Source organism: Grampus griseus (genome assembly GCF_964374135.1).
Source record: "Grampus griseus genome assembly, chromosome: 1".
NCBI classification, from domain to species: Eukaryota; Metazoa; Chordata; class Mammalia; order Artiodactyla; family Delphinidae; genus Grampus; species Grampus griseus.
The window spans coordinates 102,925,597-102,940,392 of record NC_139017.1 but is presented as its reverse complement, the minus strand read 5'-3'; the positions used below and the strand labels follow the sequence as shown (position 1 = coordinate 102,940,392).

Sequence of the window (14,796 nt, the reverse complement as noted above, 5' to 3'; positions counted from 1 at the left end):
TGCTAATGTCATGTTTTTCTAAACATGGGGAGAACTGCCAAACAAGAGTAAGGAGGAAGTTCAAAAAGAAAAAAAAAAAAATCAGTTCCAGGTTTTTAAATGCAACACAGTAGAAAATACAGAAATTTTTCAAAAGTTCCCTCCTCCACAAGCAAACTTGAATGTCTGAGTTATTCAGAGGGCATTTTTGGACGCTCAGTGTCCAGTTACACATCACTTGGATTCAGAAAAGGAATTTCTGGACATGCGCTGTGGTACAGGCTGTGCATGTCCCTTCCTAGAGCAGCGCTAAGCACACATCTGGGGCTATTTAACAACTGATTGGAAATTTCGCCTTCTGATTTCCAGTTAAATACTGGGCACAGGAAAACAAATAGCACTTGTTTTTCACTGAGTCTTGTTAGTCATCCAAACTGCAATGCAGACCAGAGAACTGCCTGTGGTTTGGTGGCAGAGCCCCAACATATTTGGACCTTCCCCCCCCAAGTTTAAGAGAAAAGAATAAACCGATTTTGGCAACCTCAGCTTCTTCACCCACCCACCCCACTCAAAAACACAAAACAAGGTTTTAAACATTAAGCATGTTCCTGGTATTAATTTACATTTTTCATTAGGGTTAAATTTTTATTTGTTTTTAATCCAAAGCCAAGAGCATAGAGTTTGGTTTCTCTCATTTATTTCAATTGCCCTGCTCTAATATTTACTTGGATTTGCTGAAGAGGCAATGTTCAGATTACCATTTTCTGTTTCCAGTTAAACTGGGATGTAATATGTAGCAGTTGTACTATCAAAGAATGAGAGTTTGAAAGCTGGGAGGAACTTCAGAGATTGACTAGTACCACCTCCTCACTTTAGAGATGAGGAAACTGAGGCTTGAGTAGTTAAGTGATTTTGTCCGGTGATTGATGTATATAACTGGTTAGTGGCAGAACCAAAGACTAATAATTGGGCCTCCTGACACCCAGGCCAGAGTGTTAACTAGAAACAAAAATCTGAGTTACCTCTAGGTAGAACTGCCAGAAAAAATCAGGACACCCAGTTAAATCTGAATTTCAGATAAACAATGAATAACTTTTTAGTATAAATATGCCCCAAATATTGGAAACTACCTCAAAGACCAATATCCCCTTCAACTCCCCACCTTCATTCAAACACACACACATTTACATGCATTTCTTTCCTGATTTTACTGATAAATGGCTGGGAAAAATAAATCATAGTACTGTAATCCCAACAGTGAATGAGGTTGGAAGAAGTTGCTGCTTATTTCTTGAGACTTTCCTAATCTTAAAATACATTTTTCCCCTCACGAGCATGCAAAGCAACAAGCCCGATGTCAAAGGGCTGCAAAGGCCCCTGGATTAGACATTTCATGTTATTAGAAGCCAGGCATTAGGGTCTCATCTAGAGAATTTCTGCTTGTCCCAGGGTTCTAAGTCTGTAGACCTTTTAGGAGAGAGTGCTTAGGTTTGTAATACAAATAAAGCAAGATTTTTTCAATAAAAACCACGGAATAAAGTAAAATGATTTTAAAGTTTGGTTCACTGATTTTACAACATCACGTTTGAAAAGAATGTTGCCTCAAGTTTTTTTTCTAACAGCTTTATTGAGATATAATTCAACCTTATTATAATTCTATTACATAAACTACATAAACATGATTATATATTAGAATTCATCCTATAATTCACTTTATTGAGACATCATAATATTCCTCCTTTTAAACTGTACAATTCAGTGTTTTTAGTGTATTCACAATTGTGGCAAGAATCACCACTACCTAATTTCACAAAATTTTTATCACCCCCCCCCCGCCCCCACCCAAAGAAACTTCATACCGTTCACAGTCATTCCCCATCTTCCCCTCCCACTATCCTCTGCCAACTACTGATCTACCTTCCATCTCTATGGATTTGCCTGTTTGGGATATTTCATACAAATGGAATCATACACTATGTGGCCTTTTGCACCTGGCTTCTTTCATTTATGTTTCCAAGGTCCGTCCACGTTTGGTATGTATCAGTACTTCATTCCTTTTAACGGCCAAATAATATTCTATTGTATGGATATACCACTTTTTTTATCCATTCATCAGTTGATGGACATTTAGGTTGTTTGCACTTTTTTATTATTATGAATAATGCTGTTATGAACATTTGTGGACGAGTTTTTCTACGGACATATGTTTTCCAAAGCCCCATTTTACCTTCCCACCAGCAATGTATGAGAGTTCCAATTCCCCTATATCCCCAACACCACTTGTTCTTATCTGCCTTTTTTATTATAGCCATCTAGTGGGTGTGAAGTGGATTCTCATTGTGGTTTTAAATTTGCATTTTCCTAATGACTAATGATTTTGAGCATCTTTTCATGTGTTTATTGGCCATTTGTGTTATTTCTTTGGAGAAACGTCTGTTCAAATTGTAGCATGTTTTTAAAGACAATCTGGTACTGTGGCTCTTCCCAATCGTTTTTTAGCAACCTCAAGTTAAAAGTTCAGACATCTATTACACAGTTGAGCTACCATACTTCTTCTTTGATGCAGAGATAATTGCATAAATAAAAATAAGCTTAGATGATCCTTCTAAGAGAGTTTTACTTGTAGTTTCAACATGACAGACCGAGAGAGTAGGATTATTTTTATTTCTGATTGCTCTGAAGCATAACTCTAACCTACCCAATTTTCTCTGGGCTATCCCTACACCCTGCAAAAGAAAATCTATGAGGCTGTGAGAACTCCACTGCGCGTGCACGCGCCTGTGTATGTGTGTGTGTGTGACATACTCAAAGATCTACTACTTCACACTCAGCCTGAGATAACCACTCTCATCCATTCCCATTTCCTGGGTAACCAGAACAACCAGATAAAGGAATTGCACTTGCAGAGGAAACTCAGTCCCACTTTCTCCCTACATGACACACTCCCTCTTGCCTGCACTGTGGAATCAAGAGAAGGACTAAAAAGATTGACAGTAGAAAACAGATATTTTTTTAGACGGTATTAAAATATGTTTTCAGTCACCCTCGTGGGTGGCTGAGACATTTTGAGTAACACAAGGTCCTGCTAACTAATTATGAAAGGTTTCCTTTTTTAAATTGGGCAGTTATAATAATGCAGACATGACAACTTAAAAGGTTCACCATGATAGATGAGTAGATGCCATTACTTGAACTTTTCTCACAACCCTACTTAAAAATAATTATAATAACTGTTGGGAATTCCCTGGTGGTCCAGTGGTTAAGACTCCATGCTTTCACTGCTGAGGGTGCGGGTTCAATCCCTCGTTGGGGAACTAAGATCCCACAAGTTGCGCGGCACAGCCAAAAATTTTTTTTAATTTTTTAAATAACTGTTAAAGTATTGTAACTCTACACAGAAAGTAAAGACAGCTTTACGACAGTAATGCAAATCCTTCAGCAATATATAAAGGAGGGAGCAAGGACATACACCTCTTCGACTGAGAGTCAAGGGACCCACCCTCTCTCCTCAGCTCCTTTAAGCTCTCCAGGTAACTTTGGAAAAGACACTGATAGAAATGGCTAAGCCTCAGTTTCCAAAGATTCCATGGGCCTTCCGAAGTGTTTGGATGAAACACTTTATGTAAAATAATTTAGTTATCTTATCCCTAACCTTCAACTCTTAACTACAATAAATGGATAAATGAAACACACCACTGATTTTCTATCCAGATCCCTCTGCTGCAATGGCTGTCAAGTCATTCATTTCAGGTTACAGAGAGCAAGGGAAGAGCTTGCCTTGCCTTCTTTCTTTCAGCACAGTCTCTGTTAGGGAGAGCTGCCCAGCTTGTGAGAGAACTTGTATCACTCGTCGTCTAACTATCTGAGAACCTGAATGAACAACAGATGCTCCACTATCTCTTCCAGGCCATGAGGAAATGTGCAGATAGAGAAAACCATGTTCCCTAAAGAAGGCCTGCTGGACAGCAAGGCAGAGTTCATGTGTCCCACAGTTTAAATCCTCGACTTCTCCCAGCGCTGCCTCCCTTGTGTTGGTAATTTGAGATTTATCACTTGATCTACAATCTCCTTACATGGGATAAACTCCAAATAGGGTTGATGTTCAATTATTTACTAAAACCGTCTCCTGTGGTTCATTGTTAGTGCATCTTAAGCTGATGGCCAAGAAGCAGTTCTTACAGATATTAAACAAAATTAAAGCAAATAAATAATAACTAGGAGTAAGATACTTTCCCTTAAAAGTCACAGAGAGGCAGTTTGAAGAAAGAATCTAGAAAGTGATCAGTACAACTATGATAGATGTGGTCCACACTTTTCATCTGGACCTACAGCCCAGAGAAATGGGAACTCCTTTCAATCTGGGGCCGGCCAAGCTAGACATTTCATAATTAGAAATGTAAATTCAACGTCCTTCCCAAGTGTTCTTTACTATGACTAATAATAAATAGCAACAAAAATGGTAGGTAATGTTTATGAAATTATCAGTGCCAGGTCCCATACTAAACGTTTTACATGTAATCTCACTTAATGAAGAAAACAACCTCATGATGTAGGGACTATTATCATTCCCATATTACAACTGAGGAAAGTCAGGCTTAGAGAAATTAAATACTTTTCCCAGGTTCTGCCTGGATTCAAACCAGGGTAGGCAAAGCCTTTGCTCATAACCTCTCTATAACCTGCCCAATGTGGTAGCCACTAGCCTCTCATAGCTATCGAGCTCCTGAAATGGCTAGTGTGCTTAAGGAATTGTATTTCTGATTTTAGTTAATTAAAAAATTTTTTAAGTATTTATTTATTTAGGCTGTGCTGGGTCTTAGTTGTGGCACACGGGATCTTCGTTGCAGCATGTTTAGTGGCAGCATGCAGGATCTTTAGTTGCGGCATGGGGACTCTTAGTTGTGGCATGCATGTGGGATCTAGTACCCCGACCAGGAATGTAACCCGGGCCCCCTGTATTGGGCGTGTGGAGTCTTACCCACTGGACCACCAGGGAAGTCCTCTGATTTTAGTTAATTTAAATTTAAATAGCTACACATAGCTAGTACCTACAGTATTGGACGGTGCAGCTCTGCACGATAAGGGCTAAATGAGCATATGACTTTATAATCACGGCCCTTAGCCTTACTATCACAAATGCCTTTAATTACAGGAGATTGACAATGCTTATAAGTATGAAGGGAGCCAGTTTAGCATAAGAGCTTGTACAGTTAAGTCCTATATGGGTTTGAGTCTCAACTCTGCCAGTAATTAGCCAAGTGATTTGGGTCACTACTTAACCTCTCTAAATCTTAGTTCCTCATCTGTGAGTGCATCTGTAAAATGGAGTAAATCGTCACAGGGTTATTATGAGAATTAAATAAGATAAAGTATTAGAGCACTTATGCAATACCTGGAATGTACTAAGTGCTAAATAAATGTACTGATAATAGTAATAACAATTAATTCTGACTTTTGGACTTTTAAATTTAGAAGTAATGAGAGTTTCAATTCTCAGAAAAGGCTATAATTTAAGTTATTAGTGACTCTTATCTTGTAAATGTACTTTTGAGTTTAAAAAAGTTTTATTTTGAAAATAATTCACATTTACAAAGTTGCAAATATAGTACAAAGACTCATGGACACTCTTTAACTAGATTCTCCAGTTTTCAACACCTTGCCATATTTGCTTTATTATTCTATCTACACATTAATTTTTTTTCTGAATTATTTGGCCCTTTAACCCTTAATGCTTAAGTGTATTATGTTTCCTAAGAAGGATATTCTCTTATATAAGAAAAGTACAATTATTAAATCTATGAAATATAACATTGATACAATACTTTAATCTATAGGCTCAATTCCAATTTCTCCTATTGTCCCTCTGATGTCCTTTATAGCAAGGGTGCCACTCCCTACCCAGGGATCACATGTGTCTTTTTAGCCTCCTTCAATCTGGAATGGCTCCCCAGTCTTTCTTTGTCTTTCATGACTAACATTTTTGCAGAGTACAGGCCAAGTTATTTTATTGAATGTCACCCAATTTAGTTTTCTCCAGTGTTTCCTTATGATTAGACTCAGATTATATGCATTTTGGGCTAGAATAATAACTAATTTAAGACCATGTAAATATACTGTTCCTCAAACTCCCTCCACTACCACTAGATCTAGTATCTGTTGATGACTCTTGCCTAATCAACTTTTACTGTGATGGTTACCAACTGATGATTTTCTAACTCCATCATTCCTTCTATATCAGTTGATTGGTAATCTTCTATAAAGAGGAGCTTCCCCTTCTCTCCTTTCTACTCATTTATTTATCTACTTTTAAACTGTATTGACTATGGATTCTTACCTTATTCAATGGGGACCTTTGAGTTAAAAGTACTCTTCAAATACAAGTGACAAGAAACTACAGAACTGAATTAAGAATCATTAATTAGGCAAAATGTATTCATTGTGCAAGACGAAGACTATTAACTGAGGCCTCTTCTTGTTTTGATCGCTGTAGGCAAGAGAGGTTTAAGAGTCCAAGGCTCTGTAGTTTAGGACATCAGCACATAGCTCTAGCAATAGACAATGTGAGTTATCACTGTGAAGTGCAGTGTTGCTCATCATCAGACATGATATCATACCCCAAATATTCTATCCAAACAACCCATCAATTCCTCCACAACTAGCAAACTTGAATGTTCTGGCAAACTCAAAAGGACATGATTTACAAATAGTAGGTAATATTTGGATCCTTCCACAAGAGCTGGGTTCCAGCTTTTTTATAAAATACAAATGTTTTCATTTTGGAGCTCACTGTGTTACTTTCTCAACAAACAGATCCTCATATCAGAAATTAGGCCTGTGTTATACACAAATAAAATGGGTTTGTGCATATTTATTTTGCGGTCACAGACCACACACCTAATGGCTACTTACGATATTTACATTGCTCCTGGTACTATGGGGAGCGTGGGGAGGCGGTCTCAGAGCTGAGACCAAAGCTCAGTCCACACAAAGAAGGACTGCAGATCCTGCTCTATCGTGCAAGAGAGACCGGACTCTCCATCCACAGAAGAGGGCATGTGAATGGTATCTGTTTTCTGTGAATGCTTATCGATGCCATCCAAATATCACTAACAGCAAAATCCAAATTTAATACACTGTGGACTCTGGTATTATTTCGATGAAATAAGCCTTTTAAAAAGCCTTGCAACATTTTAGGGTCATTATATCCTTATGCTAAGGATCACTTTGGGAGGGTTTCAAACACTTACCAAGAAAAGTCTGGAGATGCCAATTGCAAGTCTCTCTGTCTTCAGATGCCAAACCAGGGGCTGTGGGGAGTTGAGCAGGAACACGACAGGCTTGTGGTGAATGTAGACTGAGGAGATGGGATTCAGGTGCAGAGTGACCTAGGAAGAAACAAAGAGAAGTCTTAGCACTGGCTTTCCATTAAAATCACTTAGCACAGAATCTGGAATTCTTTTTCACAGCTCACCATTAACAGAAACAAGCTATAAGCTAGTTCAGATTCTGTGGATTCGATATATTAGGTTGAACTAGATGATACTGCCAATATTTGATCATTTTTTAACTACAAAACATAGCTATATCGTGTGGTTCAACCCACATTAATTCCAACCAAAACATGTATCAGCTCCTAGTAATGGCAGAATACAAATAAACAGAACACTTCTTTTTTTCAAAGTTGGCAAAGGCAAAATAAAGGTTACCTTCCCTCAGGACTACCTTATCCTTCAAGTCAAATGACCAAGTTCAAAATTGGAGTACAGAATCAATCACCTGGGGGCATGTCATCCCTCTGGATCACCAAAGAAATGACTTTGTTCTCTTCCAGGTAAACTCCAACCTCCCTCTATAAAGTTAAGTGAGTTCTGCCAAAGAAAAGTGCCGAAAGCTAAGGGAAAGGGGCTGCCAAGGGGAGCTGCCAGTGCTTTCATCATCCCAGCTATTAGCTCGAAGGGATTTTCCAAAGAAATGAAGCATAGAGAACACACAGAATAAAAACTGATTGTACACAGTCCCAATCCAAAAAAAGAAAAAAACAGGGAAGAAAACCAGGAGTCTGCATAGGAAAACTGTGGCCAGTTTTGATAGCAGATCAAGGACTACTGTAGGTTACACTGTCATTAGCATCATCCAAAAGCACCTGTGAGGATATCTGGAAACAGTGGGTTCAGCAACACCCTCCCAGAGACATCACCCAAGATCAGTCAACACAAACACAGAAAAGCGATAGGATGAATAAAGAAATACTGAACAGATGCTTTCATATAAGTATGTCTCACACTGGCTTTCTGTACAGAGGGCTGAGGCAAGACCCTAGAATCACGTATTTAAACAAACTGAACTCACCGAAGAGCACCATATAGTGAAAAGAGAGGGAAAGAACAAAAAAGGACTTTAGCTAAAAAGACACAGACTGAGTGATACACTGGGAATAATCGTACATCTCAGCCATGATCCTTATGAGGATTAAATGGTCTAGATCTATGATCTGAATCTATACAATCATCAGGGGTAGAGCACTCAAAGCTGGAATACTTTACTTGATATCTTCCCAGTGGCTGCTGGTTCACTCTGATCTCAATGTATCTCTGCCTTTCATTGTAGAGACTGCTTATGACACCAGTGTCACTTACTACAGTGTACTCTCAAGTCACTGATGATAAGGCACTAAACTTAACTTTCTATATCCATGCCTTAGCGCACGATAGGCACTCAGTAAATGCCAACTGGATGTTTGTCTCTACTTTTCAAGGCCACAAAAGTACTTTATTCTATGAATAATTAGCACTGTGGTACATAATAGCATCTCATTCATTTGCTACTGAGTGTATGTGTCTTAATTTTCAAAATACACTGCAAATACTCAGTAGGCAAAGATATGTCTTACGTTTAATACTCTGCTTGATATAGAGTAGATAATTTTTTAATGATGGATTTATCACAACAAATTCATAAATTTATGTTACCTAAAAAGCTTTTTTAAAATCTGATTAATAGGCTCAAAGGAATTTAGTTAGCTAATCTACCAAAAAGTGAAAAAACACATGAGCGAGACTCCAACTGTCGTGAGCTAGGAGTCATTTTAATATTGGCATAAGCATAGGATCATTTTAATACTGGCATAAGCACAGCACTAAAAGCAGAGTACTAATGAACAATGATGTCAATTTGATGTCAGCTACAGCAAATTAACATGTTCTTTTATTGTACAGAATCTACCTCACAGCATTTTGGAGATGCTGTCCACGTCTAGAAATAATCAGACTGATTGCCACTATAAACAGGAGAGGCTGTAGAAACAGAGCAGGGGCAGAGATTCATACTGCAGCATGAACTAGACAGAGAGAGGCACACTACAGAAAGCACACACTACGGAGAGTGAAGAAAGGAGAGATGAAATCATTACTGGTACAAGAGTACTTGAAAATTGCAAAGAAACACTCTGTCACTTATAGTATGTGAAAAGTTTCCAGATTTATTCATTCCAAAACTGTTTATTGAGCACAAGAAGAGCAATGTATACCCACAGAGGGCACATCAACTCTTTTTTGGATGATTTTCTTTGCAGTCCTCAGGCATACGATTCTTCTTGGAGCTCACAGATAAAATAGTAATAAATATATATCTCAAATGAACAAGAATTTTTTTAAAAAAACCTTAGGAAATGAAAAGAAAAATATGTATGAGACACATATTGGTGCTCAAGTCCAAAATTTTCCAGATGGTCAAAAGTGTTGAGGCCTGGCTCATACCATCAAGGAAAGATTTCTAGGAGCCATGGCTCTCTGAGCTTTCCTGGAATCGGTTCCCTCTTCAATATGTGGCAGTGTCTGGCCAAGATGAATCCCCGACTCTGGCACATGGGGCCCAGGCAAAGCCCCAAAAACCATTTGGCAAAGAAGAATTGACACGACGATTGGGAAATTAAAAGAAAAATACTCAATACTTTTTTAAAAAGATCATTTGGCAGGAACAGAGAGTCCTCCAAGCACCTGCTCACCTAATCCCTCAGCAACCTTCCTCCACTTGAATAAATCTTACTGAAGGGAAACTAGAGGACAACCAAAAACAACCAACAAAAGAACGAAGGTAGAAAAGCTCTCGGAAAAGTGGGGAGAACGTACCCGTAACAGCTCTTAAAGAATTCCTGGCTAAGGTGCCTAATTTCTCTCAGGCTGAAAAAAAGAAGAAGGGGGGGGGGGCGGGGAAGAAGAGAAGAAGAAGAAAAAAAAGAAGTAAAAAATAAAGAAAATCCTCTTTAGAACCAATTACAGATCAGGATAGACTATAGTTACAAAGGTAAGAGCATTCTGTTAAAGTTTTTTTCCCCTGGGTAAACTGTCCAGTCATCATGGTCTGAAGACCAGAGGTGAGACAGACTGTAGCAAGGAAATAGCCCATGGAGAAGTGATATAAATAGTATTCAGTAATTTCCAACTTGGAAATCCAAACAATAATTTAAAGAGTTGACTCTCAACCCTATGTCAAATTTACACATAAAAATAAGGGTCATCACTTAGTCCATGGACAAAACTGAACCCACATAGCTGATGGCTTCTTTCTTAACCTTTGGGAGTCATAGAGCACTTGAGAACTTAAGGCAAGTTATGAACGCCACACCCCAAACACACCAAAAAACCCCATATGCACATAAAACTTTCTGACCACGTCAGGGAAATACATCCATTGCAGGGCCCATAAACCCCAGGTTAAGTAACCATTAACCCAGGTTAAAGAATCCATTATAGATGAGTAGGAAAATTCTAATGACAGAATCAGGAACAAAACTACTCCCTGTAATTAAACTAGAAATTACAACTCTAGTCTTAAGATATCATCCCCTCAGGGAAAGAACATAATAGATGACAACTCAGAACTAAAAAATTTTCACATGCAGTTTCTGGGGTTCCAGTGACTTTTTGAAACCATACTTTGACCATATAGTGGTCCATAAAGTCCTGTCCAAGAATTCCAGCTTTAATCACGTTTGTCTCAAACAGTGCTGAATGTTCAGTCTTCCTAATGTCGTGAGAAAATACAAGTAAATGTGATCTGTCACATCCCAGATGTAGACACTGTTCCTCATGCACTGCTGACCCCTCCCCCAAATAAAGAAAAGCTAATTGGTCTAATCTGTTCCATGACATCTATTTATATTAGGTCTTCTGAGGCTATCTGTGCACTTCAATAAACTACTAGATGCAATTAATGTAGTTCTCCTATTTTACAAAGAAATCCAAAGTAAATCTTTTTTGAGTACTCTTCTGGGGAATCTGAACAGAGTTGTAACGAAAGTCAAGGCCAACTCTCAGGTGCATAAAGCCTCTGAGTGGAAAGACAACCTTCCTATCTCCCATTTAGGAAGCATGTCCCTGTCCACATTATCGCCAGAAAACAACAGGGAGAGTTTTCTCTGGACCCTTGTCTGGGTGAAGATTCTCAGCTCTCCAAAGATTATCTTTGATAAGCAAAAACTATACATTGTAGCAAACTTGGTAAATCACTTTATCTAAATGAATTATGTACTTTCTTACAGAAAAGAAAAAAAACCACCCTACTCTCTTGATGGAAAGATGCCATATGAAAATTGTTTTGAACTTCCCAGGATTCGTGGTAGAGATGCAAGACATTTCTACCACAGTGACTTCAAAATTTTCTTATTAGTCAGATCCCCTACTCCTGGGGTTTGTTAAAACAAGCAAAAGAAAAGCGAGTGGAACAACTGATACGAGGGTCTAACAGTTGTCTAATTTTGCTAACGTGTCAGTGAAGTTCCAGCTCAACATTTCTGATTCTTGTAAGAGCCCCTATGGACCCATGAAACAGTGAAGTCATCCAAAACACTACCAGAGGGACTCCTGTTCTCTAAAACCAGACCAAATATTGCTCTGAGATGGATGATCCAATAATCAGTTTACATGAAGACAGATAAGAGAAGCACTCCAGCACTGTGTCTATAAACAAGACCCATAAACTCCCACCCTGGTGTGTGTTTAGTCATATCTATGCCCTCTTCAGAGGTAAGCAGACATCCATTTAGCAACAGTGTTCGCAGTAACTGAAAACATCCTAAATCTGGGTCCCATAGCACTCGTAATTTACACAGCCGAACAGTGAGACATGAACCTACTTCAGGACACTAGGGTAACCACAGCAGAACCCAAATTTCACTTACATGGAGGCAAAAGGACTTTTAGGAACTCAAATCTGGCCCAGATGCATCTGAAATACACAACCAATTGCTGGGAGTGGGGAACAGTAGTTAGTTGCTTTGCAGTGTTTTAAAGTATATTCCAGTCTGAGGAACCCCTACAGCTGACATTTTATTTACCACTGCTTGTCTTTTGCCATCTGGGAATTGGTATAAAAAGATTCCCTTAAAATATTCTTAGAGGGGTGGATTCGGAACTTTAAAAAATTTCCTTATGATTTTATTTTTACATTTCTCTGAATTTCTAGAACATCAGTTAGCATCAAATTCAAGGAATCTCAGCCCCCCTAAGTGTCTCTACGCTACCCGGGAAGTCAGCTGACCATTCACCCTGGTCTCAGCAGCATTAAGGTCAAAGACTTCACTGCTATGACAAATGATATCAAGTTCCTGCCCAATGGTTTTTTCTTGAAACACTTAACATGATGAGAGCAACAAAGCCGGTCAATTCCAAAACTAATTCCTCCTCCCCTCAACAAGGACAGGATTCAGGATTCCCTGGGAACCTCTGAAAATAATCTAATAAAACCATAAAATAGGGGGAAAAAGCCCTAAAATGAAAGACTGAAATATAATGCAGAAATAAGTCTGCCCTCTCTGCTCTGTATTTTGAATGTCCTGGAAAAATACTCGGAACTAAATTTGGGTTGGGGGTTGAGGGACAAGAGCTCATATAAACAGAAGAGTATTTCTGAAACTACAGGTCATGACCCTCTAAAGGAGTCCTGGGAGAGTTGCAAGGGGATTCCAGGGACCCTAGCCCTGCCTTCCCAGAGTAGCCCACTGCTCAGTCACTATGGGGAAGGGAGGCTGAGAAAGGGGAGACCCCAGGTGTGGGTATGTTCTGAGGTACAGGTGCTTCTAATGGCAAGTCTGGGAACACCGACAAGCACTTTCCCATCGTCCTGGAGCATTAAGCATCTGCTGTCTGAAAACGGGACTGTGTGTGTCAGTAACACACCACGGCCCTTCAGGACGGTAGCCTGCAGCACCCTCCCGCCAGCCGCAGGACTGACATGTGTGCCCAGCTCAAAATGCAGCCTCCAGGGAAATCTTCCCTGTCCTGCAGGCAGACTTGGGTCCAGCGCCGCTCCCACAGACCACACTCCTGTTTCTACCTTCACACGGCACGGCAACGATCTGGTCAGATGTTTGCCGTTGACTCCCCACCTTACATTGTGAAATCCTCAGGGCATTCTTCAAGGGCAGAAACTAAGTCACACTCATTTCTGCATCCTTGGGCCTAGCACAGGGCTAGACATCGAGTAAGCAGGCAACAAGTTTTCTGAAAGATGAATAAAAGGAAGCACCAATAACAGTTATTCATGAAATGTGACTCAAGTAATTGTTACAGAGTCATATGGTTGCACTTTCCTGGCCATAAAGTGATGGGGGGATGCATCTAGTAAAGAGAACATTAACTTCACTATCCAGTTCTACTTGAACTTTAAAACACAGTTAAGGAAAGCAAACAGATTCCAGCTCGTGCTTCCAAAACAAATGGTAGGGGCTGCCTGGAACGTGTGTCGGACAGAATTCGAGGCCACGCCCAGGCTTTGTGAGAATAACTGCCCTGATTATCATCCTCTGTTGTGTGTATAGGCCAGGGCAGAGCACCACCTATGCCATTTAGGGGAATCACACTAGGCAAACAAAGAAAACAGAATGTTTTTATTTATTATCTTTTACAGTTATGCAAATACAAATACGTGAAACGTGAAGAAAACTTTGGAGCATGTTTACCTTCTCAGGGGTAGATAACAAAGATAAAATTTTGACCAAATATTCTACTATCTTTTACAGGCACAGAATTTTAAATGATTTTCATTCAGGCAATGAAGTGTATTAGAAACTGAACTTCTAGACAAATTGAAGGAACTCAATATTGGCAAACTGACCAATGTGAAAAAAAAAAAGTTTGCTTTTATTTTTTCATATTCCTTTGTCACACTTAATAAACAGATCGATTCCAAACACTTTATTATTGTTTCGAACACTAACAGAAGTTCCATATAATATGTACCGTGTCAATTTATTTCCTCTCAATGTCTACTTTTTACAATGGGCTTGAAATTGTTTTTGCTACCTGTTTAGTGAGCCAGTCCTTTGGCATGTATTACGTCTATAATAATAGGATGTCAGGATGGCCTGCTTGTCAGTACTATGGTAAACAGAACTGTGTAATAAAGAGAATCATGGGGTGACCAGTAGAAGCTAATTTAAAAGGTAGGCATAGCAAGAACCCAATTCCCATATGATCTGAATACTGGATTAATCATTTCCATCTGCCAGTTGTAGTTACGGATCTCAATAAAGATTGCTGCCTATGCACCACCTTACAGTTAGCAAATACACCAGTGTTCAGGTAGTGATTAAATTTAATTTGATGCTCTAAGCGTCAAAAGATGGCATTTGGATTCCCCTGGGCTAGTACATTAACCTTTACCTGGTAAGGAATTCTGAATGGGCACACAGTGTTAGCTTTCTAGAACAAAAGAGAAACCTAGAGAGGAGTAATTACTGAGATATGGATGTTCAAAAACACTACACTTGGAATTGTTGTTGTTAGTAGGAATAGTGGTGCCAACAGTAGTGACAGCCAT

General features: G+C 39.2%; 1 protein-coding gene across 4 annotated transcripts in view; it reads right to left on the bottom strand.

The window, feature by feature from the left end:
- Positions 1-14,796, bottom strand: part of TGFBR3 (transforming growth factor beta receptor 3) — a 205,829-nt gene that overhangs the window by 68,876 nt on the left and 122,157 nt on the right. For all 4 annotated transcript variants that reach the window (XM_082655951.1, XM_082655953.1, XM_082655952.1 and 1 more), the window contains one exon: positions 7,227-7,364. In XM_082655951.1, coding sequence (XP_082512077.1) covers positions 7,227-7,364 — 138 coding nt within the window. The remainder of the gene's footprint in view (positions 1-7,226; positions 7,365-14,796) is intronic.